Raw genomic sequence first — 14,235 nt, forward strand, 5'->3', positions numbered from 1 at the left:
CTTGCAAATGAAGAGGCAGTGGGAATTGAGATTTTTCTCTTCTTTAATTCTATTGATAATTTATTTCTGGAGGTATGTAATTTCAAAAATGGGGGTCCTGCGATGATGAACTATTGTATAGTTATTCTTGGCAGAATTACAAATAAAGAAACCAGTAGTATCAGTAATGGAAGGATGGGGTGGCAGACTGCTTCTTATTGTACACATCTACAGACTCGGTGCCGCAACCCAGATGGAGGAAACTGGAGGATGGGAGTAGTAGTGGCAGATGACATGCCACATGCTAGGCCAAGCAAACTAAACTGCACACCGCAGCCCAACTCCTGAGCCGGACTCGACTGAGGGGGGTCCTGCAGCACTACCTGGATGGTAGTGGTGGAAGTAGTTTCCCACGGGGCACTTCCAGTTGGAGAGGGGACCTCTCCTCTCTGACTAGGTGTGATGGTGTTCAAAAGGGCCCTGATGGTGAAGCAGACATGACTCCAGAAGCCAAGAGATGCAGTTGAACAGGATAACACTTTTGTTCAGCAACTGGAGAAAGGTACAAACAGCAGCTTCCAAATGGGGGTAATAGTATATATAGTATGTGTATATATATCTGCGTTATTTTATATTTGTCAATGAGTATTGTCAGGGTCTGGGGTTGCTAGGTGGGGTGGCATAGACACACAAGTCCAGTTTTTTTAGTCCAAAACAAAGGTAGAGTTTATTTTCTCTCAAAAAGACAGTGCAGCAACAAAAGGAAACAATACAAAAATAAATCCCTGCCCGGCTAGGCTCTAACTGAACATAGAATAGGTTACCTCACCTAGAGTAACAGAAATCCAAAAGCCAGTAAAATCATTCAGGACACAGCTCCAAAAATATGTTGGCTTTCCAGCCAAGCTCTGCCCAAAGTCTGCTGCTGGAGCTGGCTTCTTAAGCTCCCTTGATGAGCAGACTCTCTGCAGCTGAGTCGCTGCCAGAACATCCCAAAGTGTGGACTGGAGGGGGGTGGAATGACAGGTCCCACTACCAACCTGCCTGCCATTCCTAAAAATGCAGCCAAATACTGAGCATGTACCAAAATGCTCAGCAGACAAAACATTCCTTCTGGAGTTTTCTCATCTCACCCACCTTAGTAGTCTGGGTGATGCTAGGTTCACACTAGCGCCCGGAGTACGTTCTGAGCTTTCCATCTTCTGCATGCAGAAGACGGAAAGCTGTCAGACCGGGTCCGGCCGTGTGTGCCCGTGAGCGTTTTATGCTCTCTGCCGCAAAACCGTTTTTTTTTAAACCGGACACAGAGTACTGCATGTCCGACTCTCTGTCCGGTTAAAAAAAACGTTTTCGCGGCGGAGAGCATAAAACGCTCACCGCCGTACATCTTTCAAACCCATTCAAATGAATGGGTTTGAAAGAGTCCTGCAGGTTTCCATCTCCTGCTCAGTTTTGTGCAGGAAACAGAAACCTGCAGAATGGAGACCGGGCGCAGATGTGAACGAGCCCTGAGATGTGCACCCCTCCATTACCTGACCAGCTATCGGCTTACAGTATAATCTGTTTTCCCTTAGTCCCAACAGTGGCACAATACGGGATATTTTCTGCCCCTGTGTGCTGGTAGGTCAGGCAGAATTTTTAATCAGCCAAATTAAATACACATGACTAGACCCTATAAGAGGGCACACAGACCATCCCTCCACATGAAAGTACAAGAGTATAATATAAAACCAATATATTGCAAAACATAGGGAGGGAAGCCTTGTGTCACTGTTGGGACTAAGGGAAAACAGATTATCTACATAATCATCCATACCCTGTCATCCCACCAGCGGCACAATACAGGGAGATAGCAAGTAAGCCCTAGGGCGGATTTTGTCGCTCAACTGAGCTTAACACCGCACGCATACATATCCTGTAGAGCTTAAAGGGATTCTACCATTAAAACCTTTTTTTTGTGGATAAGACGTCGGAATAGTCTTTAGAAAGGCTATTCGTCTCTTACCTTTAGACGTGGTCTCCGCTGCGCCGTTCCTTAGAAATACCGTTTTTTACCAGTATGCAAACTAGTTTTCTCGCAGCAATGGGGGCGGGCCCCAGCACTCACACAGCGATGGGGGCGTCCCTACCGCTGCCAGAGAAGTGTCTCCAGCGCCGCCTCCTTCTTCGTCCGCAGTGTCATCTTCATCGTCTTCTTCCGGCGCAGGCTCGTAACTTCTAGGCGTCGGGCCTTGATCAGAGCAGACTGCGCAGGCGTACAAGCCACGGGAAAATGACTGCTTGCACAGTATTGTTAGCGGCCATTTACCCATGGCCTGTGCGCCTGCGAAGTCTGCTCTGCTTAAGGCCTGACACCTAGAAGTTACGAGCCTGCACCGGCAGAAGTCATTGAAGATGACGCTGCAGACGAAGAAGGAGGCGGCGCTGGAGACAATTCTCTGGCAGTGGTGGGGATACCCTCATTGCTGTTTGAGCGCTGGGGCCCGCCTCCATCGCTGCGAGAGAACTCATTTGCATACCGGTAAAAAACGGTATTTCTAAGGAACGGGGCGGTGGAGACCACGTCTAAAGGTAAGAGACAAATAGCCTTTCTAAAGGCTATTACGACATCTTATCCACAAAAAAAAAAGGGTTTTAATGGTAGAATCCTTTAAAGAACTCATTCTCAAAATGGTTGAAACCTGTGCACTATCGGTTTACATAGAATCAATGTTAAATAAAAATGGATCAGATTTTGTGGGACACAAGGGTAGGACATAATGCAATTTTTTGTGAATGAGGGGTAAGGTAACTGCTTTTTTATGTGTATAGATTTCCGCTTGGGAAGAAGTTCCTAAGCAGACTCCACAAACGGAAACCCGACCACGCATGTGCACCTGTGAGGCATTACTGAGTCCGTGCCACAAATACAGACAAGAATCGGACCGGCTCCATAATATGCGGATAGTTTCTATGGCCAGACATTGATCAGTATAAGGCCCATAATCTGTATCAGTAGTGAAAAGCGCCATACTGAATGGCAGGGGATTGTGTTCTGTCTGTACACATGAGCAGCCAACACCACAGAGAAAGCTGACTCTGCTCCGAGTCGCGTATTATACACAGATTGGTTGTGAGAAAAGCAGGAAGCAGGAAATAGCGAGTGACGAGGACGGCTCGGGTCAGCTGTGTGTGCGCGGTGCTGCCGGAGCAAGGGTCTGTCATACAGCTATTAGGTAACGTCCGCTCCTTGCTATTACAGTGAGTGACCACAGAGTAGACGTGGCAGTACTGTGCTGACCACCGACCTCATGGGGGGACCTGTTACTTCACACCGCCCACCCACTTCTATTCTGAACTTTCAGTATAGCTGCAGGCTGGCGAATCGTGGTGCCCTCTAGTGGTAAGACTGTGATTACACGGGCGATGACGGTGCAGTTAGTGAGCTGGCACATACTGGGATATGCATGCGATATTCCCACGCACGTACTTGGTGTAGTATATGGAAAGAGTTCAGGGCTGTATTTGCTACTCAGCAAAATCCTGAGCCATTCGCAGTACCCCCTCCTATAGTGGCTCAATAATGCAATCATGGGTTACCCTTGGGGTATATTCATACCCTTCCCCACACACACATCCAGATCTCCCTGAGCATCTCCACACAGTATAATGCCCCCCTTACTCTATAACAGGGGTAGGGAACCTTCGGCTCTCTAGCTGCTGTGAAACTACAACTCCCAACATGCTCCATTTACTTCCATGGGAGTTCCAAGAACAGCAGAGCAAGTGTGCATGCTGGGAGTTGTAGTTTTGCAACAGCTGGAGAGCCGTACGTTCCCTACCCCTGCTCTATAACAACCCCTTGATCCACAAACTATAATAACCCATTAGTGCCCCCTCAGCAGTCCTTACACAGTAGAATGTCCCCTTAGTGGCCCCTATACTGAAGCCTTGAGAGAAAACAAAGGTGTCTGCAGCTCTGCAATGGCTTGTCCTGTCTCTCGTATAGCTCAGGAGTCATGATTTATGTTGTTAGGCCCCTCCTGTTGGTCCACGCACGTGTCCGTGTATTACATTAGTGTGCGGCCCGATTATCCAGGCCAGAAAAAAGGACCGTGGAAGGTGTATTCAGGTGTATAGAAATGACTTTTAAGTTGAAAAAAAAAAAAAAAATTATATATATATACTCCTATATGTAAATGTACTTTAAGAGTTGACCTCTTGACCCCATCTAATTCATTGAGCCAGTCCTGGATTTTTTTGCGCTATCCCTTCATACAGAGTGGTCTGTCCACTGCCTCATTTTCCACTGAAATCCTGTCTGAGCGCATGGCACTTGGTCACTAGATTCCCTTTCTCCTCCCTCCAGCTTACTCCTCTCTTCCTGAGGAGCATTACACAGAATTTAGTTTGCTGCTATCGTTGAGAAAGTGGAGAGTGGAAGAAGGGACAGTAACTTTGGGATTAGGTAATGAAAATGTGGAAGGAGTTGGCAAACATAACAGGGATGCCCTGAGTCTGTTTTAGTAATGAAGACGTATAACATGACATATCAACTGATTGTACACACAAAAAACTATGGATTTGTCATGTATGGACCGTCCTAGCATGTGACATGGGTGCGGTTGTGAGGGGTCAATTCACTCCACTCACTCAATCTTGCTCTAACCCTTCGTTCAGGGTGTAAATTGAGTATAAATTGCACCCCAACTACTGTATTCAGAATCAGGATCCAATAGAAATCTAAGGTGCACTACTGCTCCCAGAAGTCAGATGCAAATGCACTTCAAAAAGGTATTGGATTCTAAGAACAAACAGAAAGTACCATTACATTTAACAAATTTATACCTAAAGGGATCACTGTATTATGAGGGAGATTAAACAAACAAGCAAAACAATTTTAGAATAAAAGGAGAAAAACAGAATAAGGGGGCGTTCACACTAGCGTCGGTGTCCGACAGCTAGTGTCTGATGCTAATGTCCACACAAAATTGCGCGGACATTAGCATCGGACACTAGCTGTGTCTGTTACATTTTGCATTGATTTAAATGGGACATCATGTGCGTTCGTTACAGTCCGTGTCTGTCCTTAAGTGTCCGTTCACAAAGATGTCCGATTTTTCAAGCGGACAGCTAAATCTTACATGGGCCTAGTCCGTAGGAGGGTGTGTCTTCAGGCCAAATCGCAAGGCGAAATGGCCTGAAGAATGAGCATCTCGCTTCTTTTTTCCGGGAGCCAGAAGTAACGGCTCCCAGAAAAAAGACCTGAGCTGCTCCCATTGATTTCAATGGGAGCCGTCTTTTTGGTCAGGATTTTGAGGCGGATACGGCCTCAAAATCCTGACCAAAAATCTCCGTGTGAACTTAAACTAAGACATATCTAGTGGCAACAGTGCTGAAACAGTAGTAGGGGAAGGGGAATTTCACTGTGCTTTTTCTAGTGACATATACAACTAGGCTAGAGACCATGATACTGTGCAGAATATTTTTCTATGAAATGTGTTTTTTGTGGGAATTCATATCTAAGTGATCCATAAATGCATTGATTACCATATTTGTCACATTTCAATATTGTTAACTGATATAACTGTTGTATTATAGTTTTAGGTTGAGAATCCCGCTATGCCATCCTCTGACCGTGGGGCAAGGCAGATATCTCTACCTCGACGAAGACTTGCTATAACTTTGCCTGGTTCTGATCGGCTGAGTACAGATAACCAATTAAAGATGAAACTAAGCGTACCTAAAAATGAATTGCTTGAGCCATCCTGGGAGAAGGAACCTCTTGGCTCTCTTCTGACTACCAATTCTATTTTAGCAAGTGGTCCGGTGATGTCCTCTCAATCCTTGTCATCATCAAAGCTGTCTTCCACTGCTAACTCTATTCTGAATGATGGCTCTTCTATGACTTCTCTTGACAAGAAATCTTTATCTACATCATTTTCGGGCCTACTAAGCTCATCATCTGCATCTAAAACTTTACTGACTACAAATAGTTGTCTAACATCTGAGGCTTCATGTTCTGCCCTCACCTCCAATGTGTTATTGTCCCCCAAGTATGCAGTAAGCTCTCTGTCTTCCTTGTCTGTAAAACCTAATTCTTCTGCTATTCAGCTTGATACCTCAAATCTTCCATTGTGCGCTAGGCAGATTGAAATATCAGTGTCCCCTTTACCATCGAAAGTCACCATAAAGCCTAATTCTATTTTGGTTCCTAAGGAGAAAAATTCTAATCCTTCTCTGCATTACTCAAGTGATACTGGGTTACCTGCTTTGACTCTACAAGACGAGTGTAGCAGGAGCTTTGATGCCACCATTCATGGTAGGATAACTTCAGATCCACAACCCACTGTGATAGCTGATGAGACAGAAGAGCTGGAAGATGACATACAAGATAACACACTTTCACCTGTATCTCTTGAACAAGAGGAGCCGTGCAGTGAAACGTCTATGTCACCATGTGAGGTACAGTAAAAGATAGAAGCATGAAATGATATAAAGAAGCTGATAGCATGAAAAGCTTATAAATCATGTGCTTTTACTTCACAGTTTATGATGGTAGATGACTCATCCCAATCTGAAAGTGAATGCCTTGCCCAAGAACAAGTGAATACTATAGAGAAAGGACCTGATAGTCTTGATATGGAAAAATCAGACAACCTGCAAAAGCAGAAGAAGGTTTGTGAGCTATTTCAGTAAACCCAGTAGTTTTTATTTCATATTATATTTTTATGAAGGTTGGGGCTATATATTTCTGTTACAAACCTTTACGCCCCTGTTTCTCAGCACACACCACTATAAGGGTGAGTTCACACGGAGTAAAGTGTCGCGTGATGTGGCAAAATCACGGCCGCAAAATAGCGCCGCGTATACGATGCCGGCTCCCATTGAAATCAATGGGAGCGTATACGGCCCGCAAAAGCTCACGCAGCGTCTATGTGCCACATCACGCGGCACTTTCCTCCGTGTGAATTCACCCTAAGACCTTGTTACTTGCCACCTCTACTAGGTGGAGCTTAGTATCTTACTGTTATTGAGTTCAATGGTGATTGTATAATTCAGAAAGATAACAAATTTGCCCTAGTGGTAGAAAGCCAGACTCTCCTCTTTCAGAGGGGTTGTCTTACCAGAGTTAACTCCTTTCAGAATGTGGGATCTGGGGCAAACCACTTATTTCTCTAAGGGTGCATTCACACGGAGTAACGTGCCGTGTGACCTGGCACGTATACGCCGTGTGAGATTTTGAGCGCCGTATTTGCTCCCATTGATTTCAATGGGAGTTAGTCTCGTATACGCCGCGTTATACGCGGCGTATACAATCCAAGCTCCCATTGAAATCAATGGGAGCATATACGGCGCTCAAAATCTCACACGGTGTATACGTGCCAGGTCACACGGCATGTTACTCCGTGTGAATGCACCCTATGAGTATTTTCAGCCATCCTGGCATTTTCCCTGCAGTAGTCATTGCGGAGAAAGTGTAATATATAGTCACTATATATAGTCAAGGATGGCTTGAGTCTGCCTTAACGCAAGCAAGTTGTACAGTGCACCTCTCCGCTTTTGCTCTTAGAGGAAGGACACAAGTGGAAATACATACTTTATAATGTCCATATGGACTAATAGGGCAGGTAGTCAGATCTTATCTTCATGAGATGACCCTTTTATCTCATGCTATGGTAAAAGGTAGCAGGAGAGCACTGACCGCTATGAAGATATTGAAAATGAGTAGGCACAGAATTGTCAAGCTACTCTATGTATGATAGGATAACTATATGAAGCTGTTACAATGCAGAGTTATTCAGTATGCTACTGTATGTAAGTGATACTTCATTTGTATTTGGCTGCATGTTTAGCTATATCCTTTACTTTATCTATTACAGATGGCTTTAATTTCTGCTGTGTGTTGCTCACTCGTGAATTCACCCAAGTTCACCGATTCATCAGACATTACCCGGGCTGATATTAAGGCTTTGTGTGAAGATATTGCATTATTTGATGCAGAATTTATATTGAAGGTGAGAAGATTTTGATTAGTTTGTAGTTTTACACCATCAATACCGATTATGGTGAGAAATTGCAGGGAAGCAATATTATCATGGTGCTGACCATTTATTTTCTAGCTCACATGATATTAATTTTATCTCTGCAGGTTGCTCTTTATACACGACAAGAGCTCAATATACGTACTACTGCAAATTTCCTTCTCGCCTTATCTGCTCTTCTGCCTACCTGTCAACCACACCTGCGTAGATACCTGTGCTCTTCTGTACAGCTACCAAGTGATTGGATGGACGTACCACGGATGTACCAGGTTTGATTTTAAAACACTTAGAATATTAGATTATTCTATCTATCTATCTATCTATCTATCTATCTATCTATCTGTCTGTCTGTCTGTCTGTCTGTCTGTCTGTCTGTCTGTCTGTCTGTCTGTCTGTCTATCTGTCTATCTATCATGACTGCCTCTTGGATAGATATGTTTTTACTTTTTACAGAGTCTAGCAGGGAAAGGAGATAAATTGGCCCCGCTGCCTTCTTGCCTTCGTAGAGCCTTGACTCTCAAGTTCCAAGAGTTTAGTGAATATCAGCTGGCAAAATACAATACCCGTAAACAACGTGGGAAACATGCCTCCCAGAAAAAGAAGGAAAGAAAAACTGGTGTAAGAGTGTTTTATCAAAGTTTTTACTTATACGCTTTGTCTTGGACTCTGTTCACATAAGAGGGGAATTCATTGACACTTCTATGCCAGTTTTCTGATGTAGATGTGTGATTAATTGATGCCCAATGTTTCTTTTCCTGCTCCTTATCCTTCATTCTAATAATTGGTAGGGTTACTGGCATTTGGGAAATAAGTGAATATAAAAGAGTTCATGCATGAATACATTGATAAACTGCCTTCCTCTTTACATTGTATTACGGTATTTCTAATTTTAGAATTCCGGAGTTTTAAGATGTGGTAGAAATTTGCGAAAACTAGAGGCTTTATTTAAACTTCTAGACAAGCAGGTGAGTTCTTCCACTGTACAGAGATTTTATCATACTAGTCCCAAACTTGTTTCTATTGTGATATATTTTGTTCTCATTATCTTCTTACAGCCTGAACCTTCCACTTCTGCTAGAGCTGGAACAAAGGCTAAAGACAAGTTCTCCATGAAAAGTCTAATTCAGAGATTACATATCTCTAAGCCAGCTAAGCACGTCATGAGTCTGCTTGGGTGCAGGTCAATATGTCTCCCCATGTTCATCTTTCTTTTCTAATTTATCGCTCTCAATATTTCTTTTTCTTCATTTTTCTACTGATTTTGACCTTTTTTTTTGTCTTGAGCTGGCTGTACACATGAGAAAAGTTAGCTGACCATTTAATGTGTATTGATATGTCCTAATTTTCCCCAACAGTAGATATTGGGGAAAAGGACTGATAGCAACATGGTTTGGTTATCAGGGAAGATAAGCCTTTGGTTATCAGGGAAGATAAGTATTTGACTTTGTCCCCATTCAGAGCACTTGTATGCTCAGCTAAGCCAAGCATACATGTGTATAGGGGTTCGTGTGAGTTAGCTATTAGCAGGATTAGTATTTGGCAGACAGTTCTGTATGATTATCCTTATCCTTTGTGCTGTTTGTATATGTAACAGATATTACAGGTATTATATTGTTACTGGTTTTCATACAGGTATCCTAAAGACCTCAATTCCTTTTCCCGAAGTGGTCTTGAAGGTCCTTGGCAGTCCCATCTATCGGGCCAGAGAATGAAATTAATGCAACCTGAAACATGGGAGAGGGAGCTGAGTCAGAAAGGGAACACAGGCCCTGTATGGGAGCATTTGCTTGGTGAGTAACAACAAGCAAAGGATTCACTGATGCTCACAAAGTGTTGTTATACTAATGTATTGTCCATATTTTTTTATTATTTCACAGACAATCGTAAAGTACCTTTTATGGCATTATTAAGGAATCTGAGGAATATGATCAGAGCAGGCATTAGTGAAAAACATCACAAGGAAGTGAATGCACATTTGTCCAACCAGGTATGAGATTTTTTTTCATTGTGACTGAATTCTGTTTGTTTGATGTGTCTATGATCATTACTATTATTTGATATCTACTTTTTTTGTAGAATGCGGTCATCAAAAGCCGGCTTTTCCCATTCCGCTTTCTTTCTGCTTATAAAGTCATTCAGAATCTGGAGTATCAGCTAAATAAAGCAGGTCAGTTTTCTTTGTAATATATGCGGATTGGTATGTAAAAGGTGATCCACATCTCTTTCTTTTTGTGCAGTACAAATGGATTTCTATTTGCGTCACATATACTGCATGCCCAAGATTTGAGGAGCCACTGGAGGAGGGTTGGCTTCCTTTATGAGGATGATGCCTGCCCTTACCATGCAGAAGTGGTGAAGTCATTGAAGAAGTGAAAGTCGCAATTATTTTTGCCCAAAACGACAATTTAATCAAGAAAATTGTGACCTTTTTATGCATTGTATATCAAAAAACATTATTTCCCTATCTGTTTATATGCAACGTTTCTATTAGCATCTCATACACAGTTGTGGCACAATTTAACTTGACTTTTTGTAGTATTATCTCCTCTCTCAGAAGACAACAAAAGCCATTGAAAGAGTTGAGCTAACATTCTGTGCCAGTGCTTAACACATTATGGGTCAAGTTAACCTTTGCTACAAGGCAACACAGTGGGTCAGTGGTTAGCTCTGCAGCCTTGCAGTGCTGGAGTCCTGGGTTCGAATCCTGCCAAGGACAAAATCTGTGATGAGTTTGTGTTTGCATGGATTTCCTCCCATACTTCAAAGACATACTGATAGGGAAAAATGTAGATTGTGAGCCCTTATATGGGGCTCATAATCTACATTAAAAAAAAAATAAAAAATTAACCTTTGCTACATCTGTATATGTTTAATAGCATCACATTTATGCTCCTGTCAAAAATTTCTAATAGCATAGACTTTTTTAAATTGGATATAGAGTGAGGAAAGGTGTAGTGCGCTAAATTCCCCAAAAATGCCCAAATACAGCCACTCCCACAACTCCAATCTACAAATGGGTAGATACCTAGTATTCCAAATGCACACAGATAAGGCTTATAGCCAGTTACATGATAATGTGTAACACATGATGCTGGCTTACAGCCTGTTCATAACTCCCATAAGTTTACATCAGGCGGGTTGCCCAGCACCTATATACGTACACTAGTCCTAGAAATTAAAGTAACCACCTTAACATGGCCTGGCTGCATCCTGCAAGAAACGCGTTAGTAACCGTGAGTTATTGTGGCCAAAGTGCGCTAGCTTGCCGATCTCCATCCTATAGTGAAACATTTTCATCTAACATCAGGTAGACAAGACCTCATTGCTATAATATTCTATAGAGTATAAGTTCATAAGTGTAAGTTAAATATCTGATGTTTTGCTACGTGGTAATATCTGAACTTTTTTTTCCCCTCCTCTTTTTCCCCAGATGAACCATTCCCTTCCAATAGTATCCTTCTGCAACGAATCTTTCGTAGGGAAAAGAAAAATATCCCTCAGCTTAAAAATACTCGTTTCTCTCGGACTGAACTGAGAGCTTGTTTGGCTTTTCCAGTTGTCCATCGTCTTCTTAAAAGAGAGAAAGAAGCTCTGAGGAAAGCCAGGTAAGGGGATTTACATCAAATGACTAGGGCGTAAACATGGATTGGCTTTCTGGATATTACTTTTTTATTGTTTATCTTTAGGACAATAAAATTTAATAAAGATATTGTGGAGAAGTATAAGAAGTCACTGGAGGAAGCCATCCGGATATCAGCACGTCACAATATCCCACCAATACCTGGACGTACAGTTATTCTTATGTGTGTGGGTGGCTCAATGTACACACCATGCCATGGAGCCAAAGAACTAGCTATTAGCAGTGAAAGGAGAGGAGAAGAACCTTCAGTAAGTTATATAACTATTACTAGTGATGCCAGTTATTGGAGATGAGAACCAACCTCTGTAAGATATAAACACACCTTAATTTACAATACAAAAAAGAAACACTAGGTGGCACTGCTCCAGCCTACTCTGTAAACGTGGACTAGATATGCGCTAGGAGGATGGTTAAGTGAACTGTTTGACCAGGTGGTGTATATACAAATGAAATATCCACAAAAAATAAGCAATAGAGAAAGAAGGGGGCACTCGTCAAACAACGAGTTCTAAAAAAGTTGCGTCTTTATTGCAATATGCCCATATAAAAACAAACTGCTGCAGTGTGGGAGAGAGGCAAGTGCATGAAAAAGCAAGGGCATGTGGGTTCATGTGAGGCTTGAGAAAAAGCGCCCTTGGCGCTATATGCTGTTTAGGCTCTGCGCTGTCAGGTTGGTGGTGTCATCCTACAACAGGCAATGGGATGTAATTCTGAGTGCTGATGCTGTCCTCCTCTGAATCGTGGGAACTACAGAAATTTTTTTTATCTACACTGGAATCAATGGGGCAGTGCCTATTAATAGGTGATAAGAACTAGAGTTGATGGAGGTGGTAAAAGGTCCACTTGGTTTACCCTTCTTAAAGGGAGTCTATCAGCTCCCCAAGCATATTCAGCTGCTATATTTGCATTACAGAGCACAATACAGTGATAAACAATCCTTTGTTATATAGGTCACCTTTATGGATGTGGGAAAAAAACAACTTTGAAGTCTTATGGAAATGAGGCATTTGGTGCACTTGGATAGGCCCTTGGGAGCATGGCTCACTGTGATGCGTTTTGTTTTTTTTGGCATTTTTTGCAAAAACCACTTCAAAAACCGCTAGCGGTTTCAAGTTTCCAGGTTCGTACACTGTGCTGGAGCAAAAAAAACCAAAAACTAAAAACTCTTAAAAAAACATTCCAAAAAAACGCCTTGTAAAAAAACGCATCAAAAACCCATGTCCTAATTCCTGAAGCAGATTTTTTCAGCTTGCAAAAAAACTCCGTGTGAACATACCCTAAGGTTGATTAAACTCGTTAGCACCCATAACCATCACTATCAACAATTCGTTGACAATTCGGACAAAAGATTACATCGTGGCCCACAAGAGTTTAGTTACACTACTGCCTACCATGATCTGTGCAGTTGGTTACAAGTTGCCTCTGAGCAAATAGTTAGGCCTTCTATTGTGAATAGTACTGTCATGGGACAAAAATACTACTGTGATACGTAATTCAATATATTGATGCTTATATTGATGCTTGTACTTTTGCTTTAGTCAAAGAAGACTGATGGCTTTCCATGTATTTTCCTCTTCATAGCTCTTGGACGTGGGTTTACTGTTGAGCCTCATGGTTACGGACACAGCAGAAAACGCTCAGCTTATTCTGTATAATGAAAACCATAATGCTTTGGCAGACCACTCCACAAGTACCCTTCTTCAACGTGTGAGCGAGATTAAACAACAAGCTGAGGTAAAACAAGACGGATTAGATCATACAGAGTATGTAGCAACATTTTCAATCTTTTATAGTCTACATTGTATAGACCAGGGGTCTTCAAACCCCTGCAGGCATTATTATTTATATAGTGATAGTAGTGTTATTGGAGGTTGTAGGCCTTCATGAATAGGTGAGTCTTCAGGGCCTTCTTGAAGCCTGTGATTGTGGGGCTCAGTCTTATGTGTCTTGGTAAGGAGTTCCAGAGTATGGGGGATGCACAAGAGAAATCTTGGAGACGGTTGTGTGAGGAGCGGATGAGAGCAGAGCAGGAGGTTGTTGGAGGATCTGAGGTTACATGTGGGCAGGTAGCGGGAGATTAGGTCAGAGATATATGGAGGGGACAGGTTATGGATGGCTTTGTATGTTCTTGTTAGTATTTTGAACTCTATTTGCTGGGCAACAGGTAGCCAAGTGAAGGGACTGGCAGAGGGGAGCGGCGGATGAAGAATGGGGAGAAAAGTGTATAAATCGAGCGGCACAGTTTATGGTGGACTGGAGGGAGCGAGAGTATTTGATGAGAGGCCATGGACAAGGGTGTTGCAGTAATCTAAGCAGGAGATTATGAGGGCATGGCTAGCATCTTTGTAGTTTCAGTGGTGGGGAAGGAGCGGATTTGATGTGATGACACACAAGGCATATTTCTTTGGCACGGCAGCCCGAGTTTCTGAGGGGGCGGCACTTGGGTACACTCGCCCAGCAGCTTTGTTCATCCCAAGCTGAAATGAAACTGCTATTATTATTCTCTGGGGTCTCTTCAGCATCCAGATTATAATAAGTGGAGGGCCAGGAGAAGGGATCAAACATTTGAAAAAATAAAACAAAGAAGAGAAG

At 42.6% G+C, this 14,235-nt stretch overlaps 1 protein-coding gene across 1 annotated transcript in view; it reads left to right on the forward strand.

Annotated features, from left to right (window-relative positions):
• Positions 1 to 3,124: 3,124 nt before the first annotated feature.
• The window catches only part of TEP1 (telomerase associated protein 1), a 39,908-nt gene continuing 28,797 nt past the window's right edge, over positions 3,125 to 14,235 (forward strand). The window contains exons 1-14 of the mRNA XM_075276675.1: positions 3,125 to 3,194; positions 5,560 to 6,423; positions 6,508 to 6,636; positions 7,842 to 7,976; positions 8,111 to 8,272; positions 8,457 to 8,621; positions 8,897 to 8,968; positions 9,059 to 9,183; positions 9,636 to 9,793; positions 9,881 to 9,990; positions 10,080 to 10,170; positions 11,434 to 11,608; positions 11,690 to 11,891; positions 13,225 to 13,377. Of these exons, the coding sequence (XP_075132776.1) occupies positions 5,581 to 6,423; positions 6,508 to 6,636; positions 7,842 to 7,976; positions 8,111 to 8,272; positions 8,457 to 8,621; positions 8,897 to 8,968; positions 9,059 to 9,183; positions 9,636 to 9,793; positions 9,881 to 9,990; positions 10,080 to 10,170; positions 11,434 to 11,608; positions 11,690 to 11,891; positions 13,225 to 13,377 (2,520 nt within the window). The 5' untranslated portion in view covers positions 3,125 to 3,194; positions 5,560 to 5,580. The remainder of the gene's footprint in view (positions 3,195 to 5,559; positions 6,424 to 6,507; positions 6,637 to 7,841; positions 7,977 to 8,110; positions 8,273 to 8,456; positions 8,622 to 8,896; positions 8,969 to 9,058; positions 9,184 to 9,635; positions 9,794 to 9,880; positions 9,991 to 10,079; positions 10,171 to 11,433; positions 11,609 to 11,689; positions 11,892 to 13,224; positions 13,378 to 14,235) is intronic.

The sequence above is a fragment of the Leptodactylus fuscus genome, chromosome 1 (genome assembly GCF_031893055.1).
Source record: "Leptodactylus fuscus isolate aLepFus1 chromosome 1, aLepFus1.hap2, whole genome shotgun sequence".
Lineage (NCBI taxonomy): Eukaryota > Metazoa > Chordata > Amphibia > Anura > Leptodactylidae > Leptodactylus > Leptodactylus fuscus.